The sequence below is a fragment of the Notamacropus eugenii genome, chromosome 3, assembly GCF_028372415.1.
Source record: "Notamacropus eugenii isolate mMacEug1 chromosome 3, mMacEug1.pri_v2, whole genome shotgun sequence".
Classification (NCBI taxonomy): domain Eukaryota; kingdom Metazoa; phylum Chordata; class Mammalia; order Diprotodontia; family Macropodidae; genus Notamacropus; species Notamacropus eugenii.
Genome location: NC_092874.1, coordinates 295,796,497 through 295,812,225, shown reverse-complemented (window position 1 = coordinate 295,812,225; position 15,729 = coordinate 295,796,497). Strand labels below are relative to the sequence as shown.

The 15,729-nt window shown below is 49.0% G+C and overlaps 1 protein-coding gene across 7 annotated transcripts in view; it reads left to right on the top strand.

Annotated features, from left to right (window-relative positions):
* Positions 1-365: 365 nt before the first annotated feature.
* Positions 366-15,729, top strand: part of CSNK1E (casein kinase 1 epsilon) — a 59,665-nt gene continuing 44,301 nt past the window's right edge. For 4 of the 7 annotated variants that reach the window (XM_072656098.1, XM_072656095.1, XM_072656102.1 and 1 more), the window contains exons 1-2: positions 9,125-9,361; positions 14,632-14,719. In XM_072656098.1, coding sequence (XP_072512199.1) covers positions 14,644-14,719 — 76 coding nt within the window. In that variant the 5' untranslated portion in view covers positions 9,125-9,361; positions 14,632-14,643. Of the gene's footprint in view, positions 611-9,124; positions 9,362-9,502; positions 9,884-14,631; positions 14,720-15,729 lie in introns of those variants that run through there. The other 3 variants (XM_072656096.1, XM_072656099.1, XM_072656097.1) reach the window with 3 other exon arrangements.

Below are 15,729 nucleotides of genomic sequence, written 5' to 3'. Positions count from 1 at the left end.
TGGCATATATAATTTTGAGGCTAAGACTGAGCCTGAGAGACGGGGAGAGGGTGTTGGCTCTCTAAGGACCAAGAGAGTGACCTCTTGGATGGGTATCAGGGATCGTCTGGGCCACGTGGAACTGGTAGGGGCCGAAGGCCCTGAGAGCCAGCCAGCCAGGGCCACGTGGGAGAAGTTTCTGAGGGCAGAGTGGAGCAGAGCAGCCACCAGACCTGGGAGCATGCAGGAGCCACCACTGAGAATGATAGGAAAGGAGAAACAGTGAGATCACTCCAGGGAAGCCTATAAAAGGAGCAGAGAGGGAGGGGGCTGGGGCTAGAGCCCTGGACAGCGTCCACGGAGAGGGAGAGGCAGGGCAGAGCAGCCCAAGAGGCAGTGTTGTCAGAGCTAGGTGGAGGGTCAGGAAGAAGGAGGAGTTCAGGTGCCAGAAGAAGCAAGACCAGCCAAGGAGAATGAACCCAGAGCCAAGCTCTCTGGACTGGGCCAGAAGCAGGCAGCTGGTGAAGCTGGCCTGTGTGTTCTGAGCAGCGCTGGCCCATCTGGTGAAGCTGGCCTGTGTGTTCTGAGCAGCGCTGGCCCCTCGGGGGACTTGAGAGAGAAGAATATCCAGGTGTGTGGGGAAGGAGGTCTACCATAGTGTGTGGGGGGGGGGGGGAGTGCGGGAGGGAGGGCTCAGCTCTTCCAAGATACCTCTGCTGGAAAGAGCCCCAGGAGGGGGAGGGGAGAGACAAGCAGCCTCAGGAACCCTGTCCCTTGTCCCTTGAAGATCACACCCTGGCAAACAAACTCCCCTCAGAGCTGGCAGCTGTATTTTTCATCCTCATCCATCTTTATGGTCATCCTCAGGTTTCTTATTCATTTACTGAAAGATATTGAGATGCCAAGAATAGCCCTGAGAACTGGGGGCAGGGGGTTTAAGCTGAGTCCTCAAAGAATGTGCTGGTTTAGAACTTAGACTAACAGAATGTGCCGTGGCTTTAGAACATGGAATGCCAGAGATGGGAGGGCCTTAGAACAGGGAATTTCAGAGAGGGAGGGACCTTAGACCAAAGAATGTCAGATCTGGGAAGAATCTTAGAACATGGAATGCAAGACCAAGAAAAGATCTTAGAATTTAAAACGTCAGCATTGGGAGGGATCTTAGAACAGGGAATATCAGAGCTGGGAAGGGCCTTAGAATATGAAACATCAGAACTGGGAGGGACCTTTAGAACAGGGAATATCAGAGCTGGGAGAGACCTTGGAATACAAAATGTCAGAGCTGGCAGGGCCCTTAGAACCCAGAATGTTAGAACTGGAAGGGACCTTAGAACAGGGAATATCAGAACTGAGAGGGACCTGAGAACCAGGAATGTCAGAACTAGGAGGGTCCTTAGAAGAGGGAACATCAGAGCTAAAAGGGAGATTTGGAACATGGAATGTCTGTATAGAACCTAGACTATCAGACCTCAAAGAGGCTAGCTGGTGCTGCTAAAGAAGCAGGATTCTTAAAACATAATGTCTATGCCAGGAGATCATCTGGTTCAATCTCCATACTCTCCAGATAAGATTGAGCCCAGAGGAGTGGAGTTGCCAGCAGACTCAGGGCAGCTCAGCCAGGAGAGTGGCAGTACCTTCATTTCCTGGAAGCCCTTTGTACACTCTGATGCTTCCTCCTCTAGGAGGGAGACAGATGGCCCAGCCCAGAGAGGATGTGACTCTCCAGAGAGCTTGGGAGAATCTCATTAAGTCCCATATTAATATAGGTACCCAGATGGGAGGGGAGATTGGATGGCATGGGGGTGATCCATGGTTCCTACTGAAACAAGGAGGGAGAGATCTTCTTGGAGTCAAATTTTAAAGACCCAGAGGGACCTGGAGAGTGGAGAGAATGGGGGATACAGGTAAAGAGGCTGCTCCCAGCAAGGAGGACAGACAGCCTGCAGGGGCAAAGAATTTGGGACCTTAAGAAGGGAAGGGACCTTAGAGAATCATCTCATGGCTCAGCCAAAATGAACAGAGTGGTAAGGAAGAAAGATAGCTGCATCTTTCAGCCTTAGATCTATGACTTTACAATTGTACCATCCTAGTCTGCAGCATCCTTGAGATGTAGAATCTGCTTGCATACTCCAGTGATGGGGAGCTCTTTCCCTTTTCAGGCAGCCCAATTCTTTATGAAAGAGTTTTAAATGTGAGGAAGATTTTCCTTTATAATACTTTGAAATCTGTCTGTACAAATAGGAGGCATAGCAGAGAAGCCACGAGGTCTGAATGGAGCAGAGGGTGGGGGGAGCTTTGTGGAGGGAAGAAAAACAGAAAACCCTTCACATCCCCAGTTCAGCTCTGCCGGGGTCCCTCTGCTAGGCCTTCAGCTCCCCACCCTTCCCTCGGATTCCCTCTGCCCACACCCAGAAGAATGTTCTGTTGAGAGCCTGGTATTTTCTGGATCTCAGAATTTGGGATTTGTCTGTTTCCTTTCCCATGTCGGGGAGGGGAGAACAGAAAGATTCCTGCAGTGGGGCCCGATGAGGTTCCCAGAGTAGGCGGCAGGAATTTCTGTCTCCTCTTATTAACTCAAGGCGTGCCCTTCGGGGGCACCTCAGCTTCCTTATCTGGAGCACCAGAGGATCTGGATCTAAATCCCCACTTCTGAGGCTTATGGCTAGGGTGACTCTAGGCTAGTCATTTCACTCATCAGGTCTTGGTTTCCTTACCCGTAAAATGAGATTCACCTTGGTCCAGGGGAGCTCTACAGTTGATCCTAGCTGGTTCAAATCCACCCTGTGTGACCTTGGTCAAGTAACCTCTTCAGGTTCATAAAATCATTATATTGAGAGCTGAAAGGGGCCTTGGAAGTCATCTGGTCCAACCCCCTCATTTTCCACCTGAGGAAACTGAGGCCTAGAGAGATGAAGAGGCTTGAGATGACCTCTTAACACCCCTACTGTTACATCTCTGATCCCATCAACCTAAATCTTTGGTTCTCAGTTTCCCCATCTGTAAACTGAGGGAGATGGAATAAATGACCTCTAAGGTCGAGGGTTTTTAAGCTGAACTTGGTCCATGAACTTGTTTTTCCTTATAGAAATATTTTCATCACTGTATTTCTTTATAATGAGTTTCCTTTGTAACCCTGCATATTTTATTATATGAATTTAAAAACATGATTGTGAGGAGTCCGTAGCTTTCACCAGACTGGCTGCCAGGGGGTCCAGGACATTAAAAAGGTTAAGATCCCCTCTTCCCCACCCCATCCCCGCCGCCACCAGCTTAGATGGAGAAGCCCAGAAAAGGGGGTAAATAGCAATTCGTAACAGGAAACATTTATTAAATACCCTCTCAATGGCACTGTGCCAAGAAGGGGAACAAAGATGAAAAAAGACATTGCACCCTTGCCAAGGAGTCTGCCTTGTCCTGGGGTGGATCGTGTGGCAGGTACACCATGTGGACAAGACACAAGGCAAGGCATGATGGGGGCAGGGGAGGAATTCAGACACAGACCTCCTAGAAGATGGGAGGAGGGCACAGGGATTTTCCTCTGGGCAGATTTCAGAAGGCTTCCTGGGGTTAGTGTCTCTGAAGGAGCTTGATGGGTGGAGCTGAGGAAGGAGTGAATTCCAGGGAAGGGGCAGGACCACCTCCTTTAGGAATGTATGGAGACAAAATGGATGAGTTCAGCAGCCAGAAGGCCCAGAGTGGTATTATTATGTAAATGGTACGTGTTTATTATGGAAGTTTGTGCGTGTGTGCATCTGCTGGTTCAGAGCTCGGGGTCAGGTTTCTGGGTTTGAGTTCCTCTATGGTTGGTGTCACCACGTGCTCCTGTGAGTGTGTCAGTTTTAATTTGGAGGTTTGCCTGTCATTGTGTAAATATCATCATCTTAATAACCCTCTCCAAGCCTTTCATCCAAAGATCTCAAAGCATGTAGCAAGCCCTAATTAATTCTCCCAACCATGCTAAGGAAGGAGGCATCATTATGCCCATTTTGCAGATGAAGTGACTCAATGCTCAGGGGGAAGTGGTTGACCCAAGGTCATACAGTTTGCTAACAGAGAGGCCAGGAATAGAAACTGGGGTCTTGAGAGGGTGGAATCAGACTTCCTGGTCATGGATATCCTTGTTCCTGCTTCTTCCTTAACTGCAATTTTGTTAGAACACCAAGTGTTTAATAAGACCAGAGGGGGTCCTGGGCTGCAGGCACCATGAGGTTTAATTACTTCTGTTCTTTGGCTTCAGCTCTTTGGTCACACTCTGCACCCACCCCCGGGCCGTTGGGTGGACTGTGACAGGGAATGTGGGCAGCTTCCCAAGAGGCTCTTTCCTCTCTTCTGCTGGGGAGAAACAGCCTCAGAGAACCTGCCCCTCTGGGGAGCCAGCCTTCCTAACTCCCTCCCTGTATACCAAAGCCTGCCAGGACTGTGTGCACAGCACTCTTTTAGGCACTGTGGGGGGAGATAGGAGGCATGGGCAGGATGGAACCCGCCTCATGGTATAATGGAGTTTGAGTCTGGATATGAGTTCAAATCCTGTCTGTGACACTTACTATTTGTGTGACCAGCTCACCTTCATTTCCCACTCTGTAGCATGAGGAGTCAGACTCGATGGCCTGATTTGATGACCTTACATGTGCCTTAGTACACATGTGAAGGGGGTTAAGTCACCTCATTTATAAAATAAGGAAATGGATTAAGCGATGTTGAAGGTTGCTTTTTGTTTGAGCCTATGATCATACAGTAGATAGATTTCTAGGTACATGTGTATGTAGGTACACATAAGTACATATGCATATGTGCATGTGTATGTATGTATATATATATGTCTGTATATCTTTATGTCTCTCTTTTTCTTTTCCTTCTCTCCTTTCTCTCTCTCTCTCTCTCTCATTCACTCACACACACACACACACACACACACACACACACACACACTCACCTAGGGCCTCTCAATAGAAACTCTGGGCCAAAAACCACATATATGTGTGTATATATGCATATAAATATACAAATATACAGATATTCATACACACATACAGACAGATATGCACATACATACATACATACATAGTCTTTTGGCCCAGGTTGTCTATTGAGTAACCAAGAAAATCTAGAACATGAGGAGTCACAGGAAAGTCATAATTTACTTTACCATGGGTAAACAAGCATTTATTAAGCACCTATTATACATGCCAAGCATAGCCTTATGTGCTGGGGATACAAACACAAAAAATGAGGCCATCTTTGCCTTCAGGGAGCTTCCCCTCTAGAGGAAGTCCAAGTTCTCTTCCAGCTCCAAACCTAATTCCTGTGATCCTCTTTTCCAACACTAGTTTGAAGAGGTGTTGAGTACTAACAACCATGGGGGGAGGCAGGTATCAGGAAGGGCTTTCTGGAGGAGGGGGGCATCTCAGTCATGCCTTGAAGGCAGAGGACATGAGGCATGCTTTCCAGACCTGGAGGAAAACTAGTAAAGCAAAGAGGCAGGAAAAGAAGCAACAGCTTAGGAAATGTTGAGTGAGAGAAGAGGAGTGATAAGCCACAAGCCTAAAAGTAATCATTATAGCTAGTATGTATATAGGGCTTTACAAATATGGTCTCATTTGGTCCCCATAATAGCCCTTGGAGGTAGGCACCATTATTATTATCCCCATTTTACAGATGAGGAAATTGAGGCTTGGAGAGGTTAAGTGACTTGCCCAAGGTCACACAGCTAGTAATTGGTTTTGAATCCCCAAAGCATATATTAAGAGGCTTAGGCTAGCTCTGCAGCAGAGATAGTGCCCACCTCACTGAAAGCCCATCCATCCCAGAACCAAGCTTTGTTCGCTCCATCTGGTGGGTGCCTTTTCATTCTGTCCTGTTCCTCCAGGTAATGGCTTCTCACATGGGTATTCATTGCCCAGGATTCAAGTGAAACCTCTACTAGTCTCTGGCTGAGCAGTCCATTTCAGATGGGTCATTTTCGAGGCCCATGACTTCCGTCTCAGGAGCTCTGTAGGACTGTTGGGGAGATAAGTTCTTTTGTAGCCTTTTTATAAAAAAAAATTTTTTTTTACTATGACTTGATAGTCACCCACAGACAAAACCTTCCAAGAGAGAAAAGAATTTGTATGTATATGAGACACTGAATTTCTGCAGTTTTTAAAAAAAACCTGCAGTTTTTAAACTAATAATTTAATCAATTAATTTGAATTTGAATGATTTAAAATCAAAATCTTTTAAGAACATTTTAAATTTAAAATAATTTAAAATTATTTTAAATTCACAAGGGAATAACAAAGTTGGGGGAAGGGATTATTACTCCCATTTTCTATAAGAGGAAGCTGAGAACCAACGAGTGGGACCAAAGAATCAACAAGCCATTCTGGTAGGTGCTATGTGATGCCATGTGTCCCAGCTAAAAAGTGAGACTTGAATCCAAATCTCCCAATTCAAAGGTCTAGAGAGGACCTTTTTCAGGATTCAACTCAAGCACCACCTTCTATTTGAGGTCTTTCCTGAATCTCCCCAGCTGCTGGTACTTTCTCCCACAAATTAAATTGTAGGCCTTGGTGACAGATTGGATACGGGGGTGGGGGTGAGGGATAGAAAATAATTCAGGATGGCTCCTAGGTTGGGAGTCTGAGAGATTGGAAGGGTAGTGTTACTTTTGACAATAACAGGGAAGGAGCAAGTGAGGGTTGAGGGAGGGAGGGTTAATCAGTTTGGTGTTGGACATGTTAAATGTAAGATGTCCACTGGACAGATATCTGGGTTGAAATGTCTGAAAAATAGTTGGAGATGTGAGACTGAAAGTCACCTGAGAGGTTACAGCAGGATTGGTAGTTTTGATAAACATCAGTATAGGCATGGTAATTAAACCCATAGGAACTTATGGGATCACCAAGGGAAGTAGTCTAGAGGGAGAAGGGAAGAGGGTCCAGGTCAGAGACCTGTGGGACACCTATGGTTGGAGGATGTAATCTACAGGAGGATCCAACAAAGGAATGGAGGGGGAAGGAGGAGAACCAGGAAAGAAGGGTATCTCAAAAACCTAGAGAGAAGAGAGTCTCAAGGTGGAGAAGGTGGTCAACAGTGTCAAAGGCTGTGGAGAGGCCAAGGAGAATGAGCTGAGATTTTTTTTTTGAGGCAATTGGGTTAAGTGATTTGCCTCGGGTCACACAACTACTAGCTATCTGAGACTGGATTTGAACTCAGATCCTCCTGACTCCAGGGCCAGTGCTCTATCCACAGCCCCACCTAGCTGCCCCCATCAAAGAGAATTAGGATTGAGAAACTGTTAGACATCACTGGGAATTCTGGAGAGTTTAGGTGGAACCATGAGTTCAGAAATGGCAGAGTAAGGAGGCAGGAAGAGAGTGAGAGGAGAGGAAGTAAAGACACCTGTTGTGAACATCCTTTTTGAGGAGTTTAGCTACTAAGATCAGAAGAAAGATAGGATCACAGTTATTGTGGATGGAAGGATCAAGTGAGGGGTTTTTGAGGATGGGGGAGACATGGGCATGTTTGTAGGCAGTAGGCAAGGAGCCAGTAGAGAGGGAGAGATTAAAAAGAAGTGAAAGGGGGGAAGACAGAGAGGACTATCTGTTGGAGGAGATAGGGTCGAATCGAGTCACTTGAGAACGTAGAGGGGTTAGCCTTGGTAGGGTGTAAGGCCAACCCATTATGTGAGACAGGTATGAAGGAGACGGTGGCAGAAGGCACTCATAACAGAAACATGAATAAGTGCCAGGAGATGAGGAAGAGAGGAAAAGAAGATTCTCAAGGGGAATAGTCTCAAATTTTTCTATTTCTATAAGGCAGCATTCTCAGCTGAGAGAGTGGAGGGAGAAGGAGCCATGGGAGTTTTGGGAAAGGTTGGTGTAGTGTATTGAGAGCCAACCTTGGGAATGGAATCCCAGGTTCTGGCCCCTGTGTCTAGCATAGACTAGGTGATCAATTGGATTATGTCCTCAGTCCTGACACTCGGTAGGTATTTACTATCAACATATCTGTTGCTTGACCCATTTTAGAAGTCTTCTAACTTAATTCCCTCCTTTTAGGGACAGTTAGTGCAGGGGTTGTGCAAGAGTCCAACTTGGAGTCTGGAAGACTGAGTTCCAATCTTGATCTAGAGTCCAGGTTGTGTAAACTTTGGAACATCTCAACCTCAGTTTTCTCATCTGTAAATTAGGAATGATAATAGCCCCTGCTTTAATAATGCTACCACTGTAATTGTTGTTATTATAGAAGAAGAAACTGAGAACCTTCTTCCCAGAAAGGGGAAGTGACTTTTCTAAGGTCGCACAAGTAGTTAGTTAATGGCAGACGGAGGACTCAAACCCAGGTCGCGGAACCGAAATTCAGCATTTTTTCCATTACCCCAATTCATTCCTCTCCCTACTTTGGGCCAGACTTGCGTTTGGTTTGTTTGCTAATTCCATGATGAATAATCCAGTTGTGAGCAGGTTTCAGATTTCCGCATTTATTCCTTCTCTACCTTTGTGCAAGGAGGAGAGATGGGGGAGGGGAAGGCGATGTTTCACTTTCTCTTTGGGTATTTAGGAATAAACCCACCGATCCCAAACAATCGATCCATTAACTCGGCTTAGCGTTAGGCACCTACGGTACAGTCGGGGTGTTTAGTGAGCGCCTACTACATACACCAGACGCTCACAGACAATCAATCAACAAGTGTTGAATAAGCAACTTTGGTGTGCGGGGCCGCGAGACTGGTACCCACCCAAAAAAGACTCCCCTCTCTCCGGGGGATATCTCTGGCGGGTGAACTGCGCACAGCCCCAGGCCACAGCGAAAGCGAGCCCTGGGGGACACAGAGTTTTCAAAAACCCGGAGCTGGGCGCTGTCCTCCAGAACTTGACCAGCTCGAGGCCAGCGCGGAGGGCGGCGCCCCGGTCTGTCCGAGGCCCGGACTCGAGTCTCGAGGGAGTCTCGGAGGAGGTCGAGGTTAGCCGGCCATCCTGGCCGAGCCCGGAGCCCGGAGCCGGGCTGTGTCCCTTTAAACGGGCGAGGGAGGGGGAGAGCTGTGCAGGATGACATCAGTGGGTTTGGCCAGCGGGCTCAATGAAAGTCAATGAGCGAGCTAGGGAGGGGGAGCGGCGCAGCCCCACGCGGAGGCCGGAGGGGCGGGGGGAGGAGGGGGAGGGGAGGGAGGGAGGGGGCAGCAGCTGGGAGAGAGGCAGGCGGGCGGGCAGCGGGCGGGCAGCGGGCGGGCGGGCAGGCTAGCGGGCGGGCGGGCAGGCTAGCAGCTCCAGGCTGCGAGCTGGGTGTAGCTTCCCCTCCCCTCCTTCCCCAGCCCAATCCTCCTGCATCCTCCAGCCCTCGGACGCCTGGGTCCCTGGCAGCGCCCGGAGCAGGAGCTGGGCACCGGCCCCTTCCTGGCGGGGTAAATATTGGGGGGCTGGGGGCCCGTTTTGGGGGGCAAAGTCGGGGGGAAAGGGCGCTCTTCTGGCCCTTTGTTTTTGCTGGGAGACGGGGGGTGGGGGTGGCGATAGGGTGGGGGTGGGGGGAAAGGAGCGGGTGCTTGCGCGCACACACCACACAACACACACACACACGCACACACACTCACATACACACACACATACACACATACACACACACTCTCACCCTTGGAGCCCTGCTGGCCCCTGGGTGACAGGCCCCGGGGTCGATCCCCGAACACAAAAGAGCTCCATTCTGGGGCATGAGATTATTTTGCAGAAACGCTCCTGGGGAGCGGCCGGAGAGGGGGGGACCCCTCCCAGTAGGCCGGAGCAGCCCCTTTCAGCCTCGTCTGCCCCGTCTCCCATTGGACATTTAAAGGGCTCGGAACCTCCGACGAGGAGACGGGCTTTCGTTACTGGGAACACCCGCTGATAGGCGAGAGGGGAGCCGGGGACCTCAGACTTGGGGAGCCAGGCTGCGTGTACGTGTGTGTTTGGGGGCTCAGGGCGAGCAGGCTACTGTGGCCCGGATTGGGGGGAGGTATCTGAAACTGTTGATTTCCTAGTCTCTTCCTACCCCCGTCTTTGTATTTTTCCCCAATCATCTCTCCCACATTCTCTTTTCTCTGTCTCGCTGCTACTCGCGTCTCTCTCCTTGCTTGTCTCTCGTCTCTATCTTTGTCTCTCTAGCTAGCTCTGTCTCTTTCCCTGCCGTTCTCTCGATCCCTTCCTTTCTCTCTCTCCCTCTCTCTACCTCTCTCTCCCTCTCATTCTTTCTCCCCCTCTCTCTCTTTCTCCCCCCCTCTCTCTGTCTCTCTCATTCTTTCTCTGTCTCTTCCTTCCCCGCCCCTGTTTCTCCTTCGGTTCCCTGTCTGTTTCTCTATTTATCTGTCTTGCTTTCCGTGTTACATTCTCTATCTCTCTCTTCCTTTTTCTCCATGTGTCTCCCTTTCTCTTTCTGTCTCTTCTCTTCCCCCACCCTGTTGGAGATGGAAGGGGAGAATCCTTTTCTTTTATTTCTCCCAAACAAAGTGTTCTGAGTGGCCCCTTGGATGGAAATGGGGGGAGGGCACTTTGGGAATAGTGTCGAATAAAACAGGCCACAGAGCCAGGTTTTCTTTTGTGAAGGGGGGGCAGTAGAATGACTTATTCGGATTTCCTCTTTTCTCTGAGTATGTGGTGTCTGTGATATATAAATATATATTTATATATATGGGCAGACTGTATGAGTGTGTGTATGTGTGTGTATATATAGAGAGAACATTTATTCATATCTAGAGAATCTGAGAGTCCTTTGCAAAACCCAGAGCCTCCAAGTGGGGTAAGTCCCCTCCCCTACCCCCAACAGACTTTCCCCCTGGGGTTGCTCTTTTGAAGTAACTCATCAAATCAGAGGACTGAATTTTATTTTTTGGAGGGGGGAGAGACAAGGAAGAAAAAGAATTGGGAATGTTCTTTTAAAATGTCTGCTTTTCTGTATTCTCCGTCTTTCATCTCTAGGGTGTATCTTCTCCCCACCCTCCACTGCCCCCCCACAAAACATTGTCCAAATCTAAAGAAATAGAGGGGGGCGAGAGGATGTTGTAGGGGAGCTGGTGGAGAAGGTGTTTGGGGAATTATTTTATAAAGAGAGAGAACACTCATTTCTTTCTTTCTCTTCCAGTCTTCTGCCTTCTGGCCCCTTCCCCACATTAAGAATCTGAATGTTGGAGTAAAAAGCTCTAGTTATCTCTTTATCAAAGCATTCTCATCTTTCCAGAGGCACATTCTGCCCTCCCTCAGTCTCCATCATAGAGTGGGATAGCCTTCACCCTCTCTTTTCTGATTTTTTTTATTTTGTAATCCAGGGCCTCGGACAGAGGGAACACTTCCCAGGCCCCTGGGGACCCCTGTGGAGCGTGTGAGGAGAGAGACACTGGGGGCAGCTCTAGAGGGAGGGAGGTGGGGAATCATCTTCTCCCCAGGATCAATTTCCCATCAGGTTGGATGTTTCTTCCCTCTGCTTTTCCTCCTGAGAGCTCAGGAAGAGTGTGTGGGGTATTTATATAAGAGGGCCAGACAAACTCCATGTCTATTTACCTAATTTATGTAATATAGGATGAGGGCGTATTTATTGGCACTATCCTATGAGTGCCCAGGCCTGGATGTGTGGTCCCTGAGTTGGCACATGCCAAAAACGTAAGTCAGGAGCATGTGTGAGTGAGTGGAGGTTCATCGTGCGCGTGTACTTTTCTTGCCTTTGGAGTGTACACTCTTGGGAAAGAGAGGGAGTGAGTGTGTTCGTCTCTGGTGAGCACAGACATCTGCAAGCTCCATGTCCACGGTGGTCCTTTGGAAATATTTATTCGGTCGCCTCCATGACAGTTTTAAAGATGTGTGTGTGTGTGTGTGTGTGTGTGTGTGTGTGTGTGTGTGTGTGTGTGTGTGTGTGTGTGTTCGGTAGGAGAAGGCCAAGATTACCCCTGGATTTTGCCCCTCATTTTACAAAAGAGGAAACTGAGACCGAGAAACTGGAAGTGATTTGCCCAAGGTCACGTGGGAAGTACCTAAGGATCCTAAGACAGGCTGTCTTTCTGCAGGACACAGTGAGCAGGTTTTTTTCAGAGGGGTGCCATTTCTCAGTCTCCCAATTTGTCCAGAGTGAGGTAAAGAGGGTCTATGCAGTGTCAAACCTTTGGAATATTGAAAGGGGGGAAGTGGTGCTGTGTGAACAGTTGGGGAGTTGAGTCAGGAGAGACCAGGTTCGAATCCCTCACCTAACACTGACTGGAATCCTCGGTAGGTCAGTTCACCTGAGTCTCAGTTCCCTCATCTGTAAAATGGACAGGATAACATCTACACTTACCTCAAAGGGTGGTTGTGAGGCTTATTTGGCGAACCTAAAAACTTTATGGAAATGTTTATGGGGATGTTGTTATTCAAATAGTATTTTGGTGCTTTTAAGGTTTACAGAGTTCTTTCCTCACAATGTCCCTGGGAGGTGAGTAGTACAGATAGTATTAGCCTCACTTTTCAGAGAGGTGCCCTGATTTGCCCGAGGTCCCCTAGTTGACCCTGCCCAAGGATATCATCTGCTCAGTCATTTGACCATGGGTTTGGACATTCGGTAGAGGGGAGTGATCTAATGTGCCTGTCTCGTATTGTAATGTAAGGAGTCCTGTCTCTGAGAGTGAGAGGCAGTGTAGGGAGATGGGCAGAGGAGAGAGAGAGGGAGAGGAGATCGGCGTGACTTTCTGTAATTTCCTGTGTGATTCTGGACAAGTCTCTTCCCCTTCCTGGACTGCTGCAAAAAAGCAGATTGGCTGAGCCTATCTCAAAATATCAGCCCTGACATTCCAGGAGTCCTATTATGGCCAGGCTCTCACACAGCGGGAAGAGAGAATCTTCTGGAGTAGTCCCTAAGCCCCACTCCACAACTCAAGGACCAAAGATCCCTGGTCCTAACCATCTCCAGACTCTTGGCCAGGAAAGATGGGCTCCTAGGAAGTGGGACTGAATTGAAATCTTTCTTCATGGGTCAGAGATGTTTTCTTGCAATGGACTTGGGATCCCAGGAGTCTCATGGGCCTACTGGTACCCCAGAAGGAAAAGAAGCAAAATCAATGTCCTCTGCATCCAACTCTCACCCCCCATCCCCCACAACTCTCCTATTCCTGAGCTCCAAAGAATCCTACTCAGGACTGGGAATCCCACAAAGACACGACCCTTCCTATTTTTCTCTGGAGCTTACCAACTTGCTGATGGGATGTGACTAACTCTTCAGGGCACTTTGTGTCCTAGACTTTAAAAGATGCCCCAAAGCTTAGTGCGCTAAAAGGAATAACTAGATTCCAAGTCAGAGGACATGGGTTCAAATGTTGGCCCTACTATTTACTGACTATATGATTTTGGGTTGGTTGGGCAAGATGATCTTGGAGGTCCCTTTGACTCCTGGGATCCTTTTCAGTTCTAGGTCCTTAGAGACCCTGAACTTTGGTTTCCTGAGATATCAGAGGGTGTTTGTTGTTGGGGAAGTCCTTAACTGAGGAATTCTCAGTTGCCTCCCCCATCCTTCTTTTAAAGGGGGTAGTCAGAGGAAGGGATTAGGTATTGAAGGCCAGATATTTCAGAAGTTCCTTCCAAGCCTGTCCCCCCACTTCTAGGCTTGAGGGAAAGACAGCAGGATGTAACAGGAAGGACTCTTCTGGACTGGAGGTTAGCAAAAACCTGGGTTCAAGTCTTCTCTCAGATACCCACCAGCCGTGTGATGGTGGGAAAGGTACTTAATTTCTGAGTTGGTTTCATTTGGAAAATGAAAAGGTAGATTAGATGGCTTCTGAAATCTCGACCAGCACTAGATCTGTGAACTGTTGTGACCTTGAGCAAATCGGGCTCCCTGGGTCTGAGTCCTTCCCTTTACAGTGGGAGTCTTGGCCTAGAAGTCCTTTCAGGTCCTTTCCAGCTCTAGATCTAAGATCTGGACCTTATCCAGATCACAGACTATGATTAAGAAGTGGGGAATGTTCTCTGTGCATCATGACAGGCCAGGGTGAAACCCCTCTAGCTGGGAGACAGTCTGTGACTCCATGACACAGGGACACCCCCAAATCTCCCCAAGATAAGTTGGCTCATGGGAGCTGAGGGCAGCCCGTGGAAGACCGACTGTCCTACCTCTGAAGGCCTGTCTTCCCTAAAGCCAAGAGTGGGTCTTGTTTATTTCAGGGGGGTGAACAGGAAGATACGGGTGATTTATACTCCCCTTCCCAAACACCCTGTTTGCTTGCTTGTCTACCCATTGAGTTGGAATCTTCCCCATTCTCCATGCCTCTCTTGGGGGGTCATTGGGCCATTCTGGGTAGCCACCCTGAGGCTGGCATCCCACTGAGAGTCAACGAGTGGCCAATTCTTAGTGGGTGCCCAGTCTGAATGATCCCTTCCCTGACTCTAGAACTCCTTTTCTTCTCCCTTCTTCCTGATCCCTGTGACCAGGGTGTGAGGACCTGGCAGGCTGAACACCTGGGTGCCCTGGGACACAGAGAGAAAGGGAGGAGAGGGAGGAACTCTTCCCCTTCCCCTACTGGAAAGGGAGACATGCCCATTGCTCACCCTGGTTCCTGAGAGCCATCCTCTTCTTTTTCCTGGGCCTTAGGGATGGGTGGGGTCGCAGAGGAAAGAACCACTCCTCTCTGGCTTCCTCTGCCATTCTGTTCTTCACCTGACATGAGTTTCTCTATTCTTTCCTTTCTTGTAGCGAGACTGAATCATGGAACTTCGTGTGGGGAACAAGTACAGGTTGGGCCGAAAAATTGGCAGTGGCTCCTTTGGAGACATCTACTTGGGTAAGTTACTCTGGTTTGGGGGTTTCTCATCTAGAGCTGGGAAGGAAATCTGATCCCCAAGTCAGAGAAGCAGCTCAGGGCTCTATGACCTGGACCCTCGTAGGAGGCCTGAGCTCCAGGCCTTCTGAGTTGGACCTTGACTTTAATGTCTGTATCTGTACAATGGGGATGACAAACATCTTACTACCCCATCTCATAGGGCTGTTGAGAGGTGAGTGCTTGGTAGTTTGGAAAGTGTTGTAGAAACCCCAGTCGAGAGGGCTCTAGGTGGAGAATCAGAAGTCCTACTTTCAAATTCTGCTCAGCCACTTTCTAGCTGTGTGACTATGGGCAAATGCCTTTTCTTCTCTGGGTCTCAGTCTTCTCATCTGTAAAATGAAAGTCAGATTGGGAGACTTTTGAAGATGGAACTTTCAGCCTTAAATCTCTGTTCCTCAGTCCAAGGTGGTGGAGCCAGATGCTCTTTGGAGATGCCCCAAGCCCATGGGAGGACAGCTCTGGGGTGGGGCTGTCCAGGAGGCCTGTGTTTCCTCCCCTGCCTCCTCCCACCCTGCTGGGGCATTTGACCTGCTCTGAGCCCTCAGTGAAGGTGGTTTGTCCCTGTTACTGCTGCCACAGCAGCAGCAGGAGATATTTTTAGCCCAGATTACCAGCTGGGGCGACCCAGGTTTCCAGCCTGGGCCGTGGGAACAGGCTCCAGGCGGGTTCGGATCGCCTGCCTGCCCTTCACCCCCTTGGAAGAGAGTGTTCACTGAAACCAAGTAGTGATGGGGCAGCTTCTGCCCTGAGGTCAGTCTCCTCTCAGCCTCCCTGCCCCCTCCTCTTCAGGATCCCTCCCTGCAATCTGACCCTCTTGTGTTGGCTTTCCTGGGTCTTGTGTCCAAAGTGACGCAGGCTGCCCCATGCACAGAGTGGCTCCTCTGGGAATTGGGGACCTCCCTACCCGGAAACGCTTCCTGTCGAAAGTCTGAGCTTGCCCTGGTTTTACACACACGCGCACACACACACAC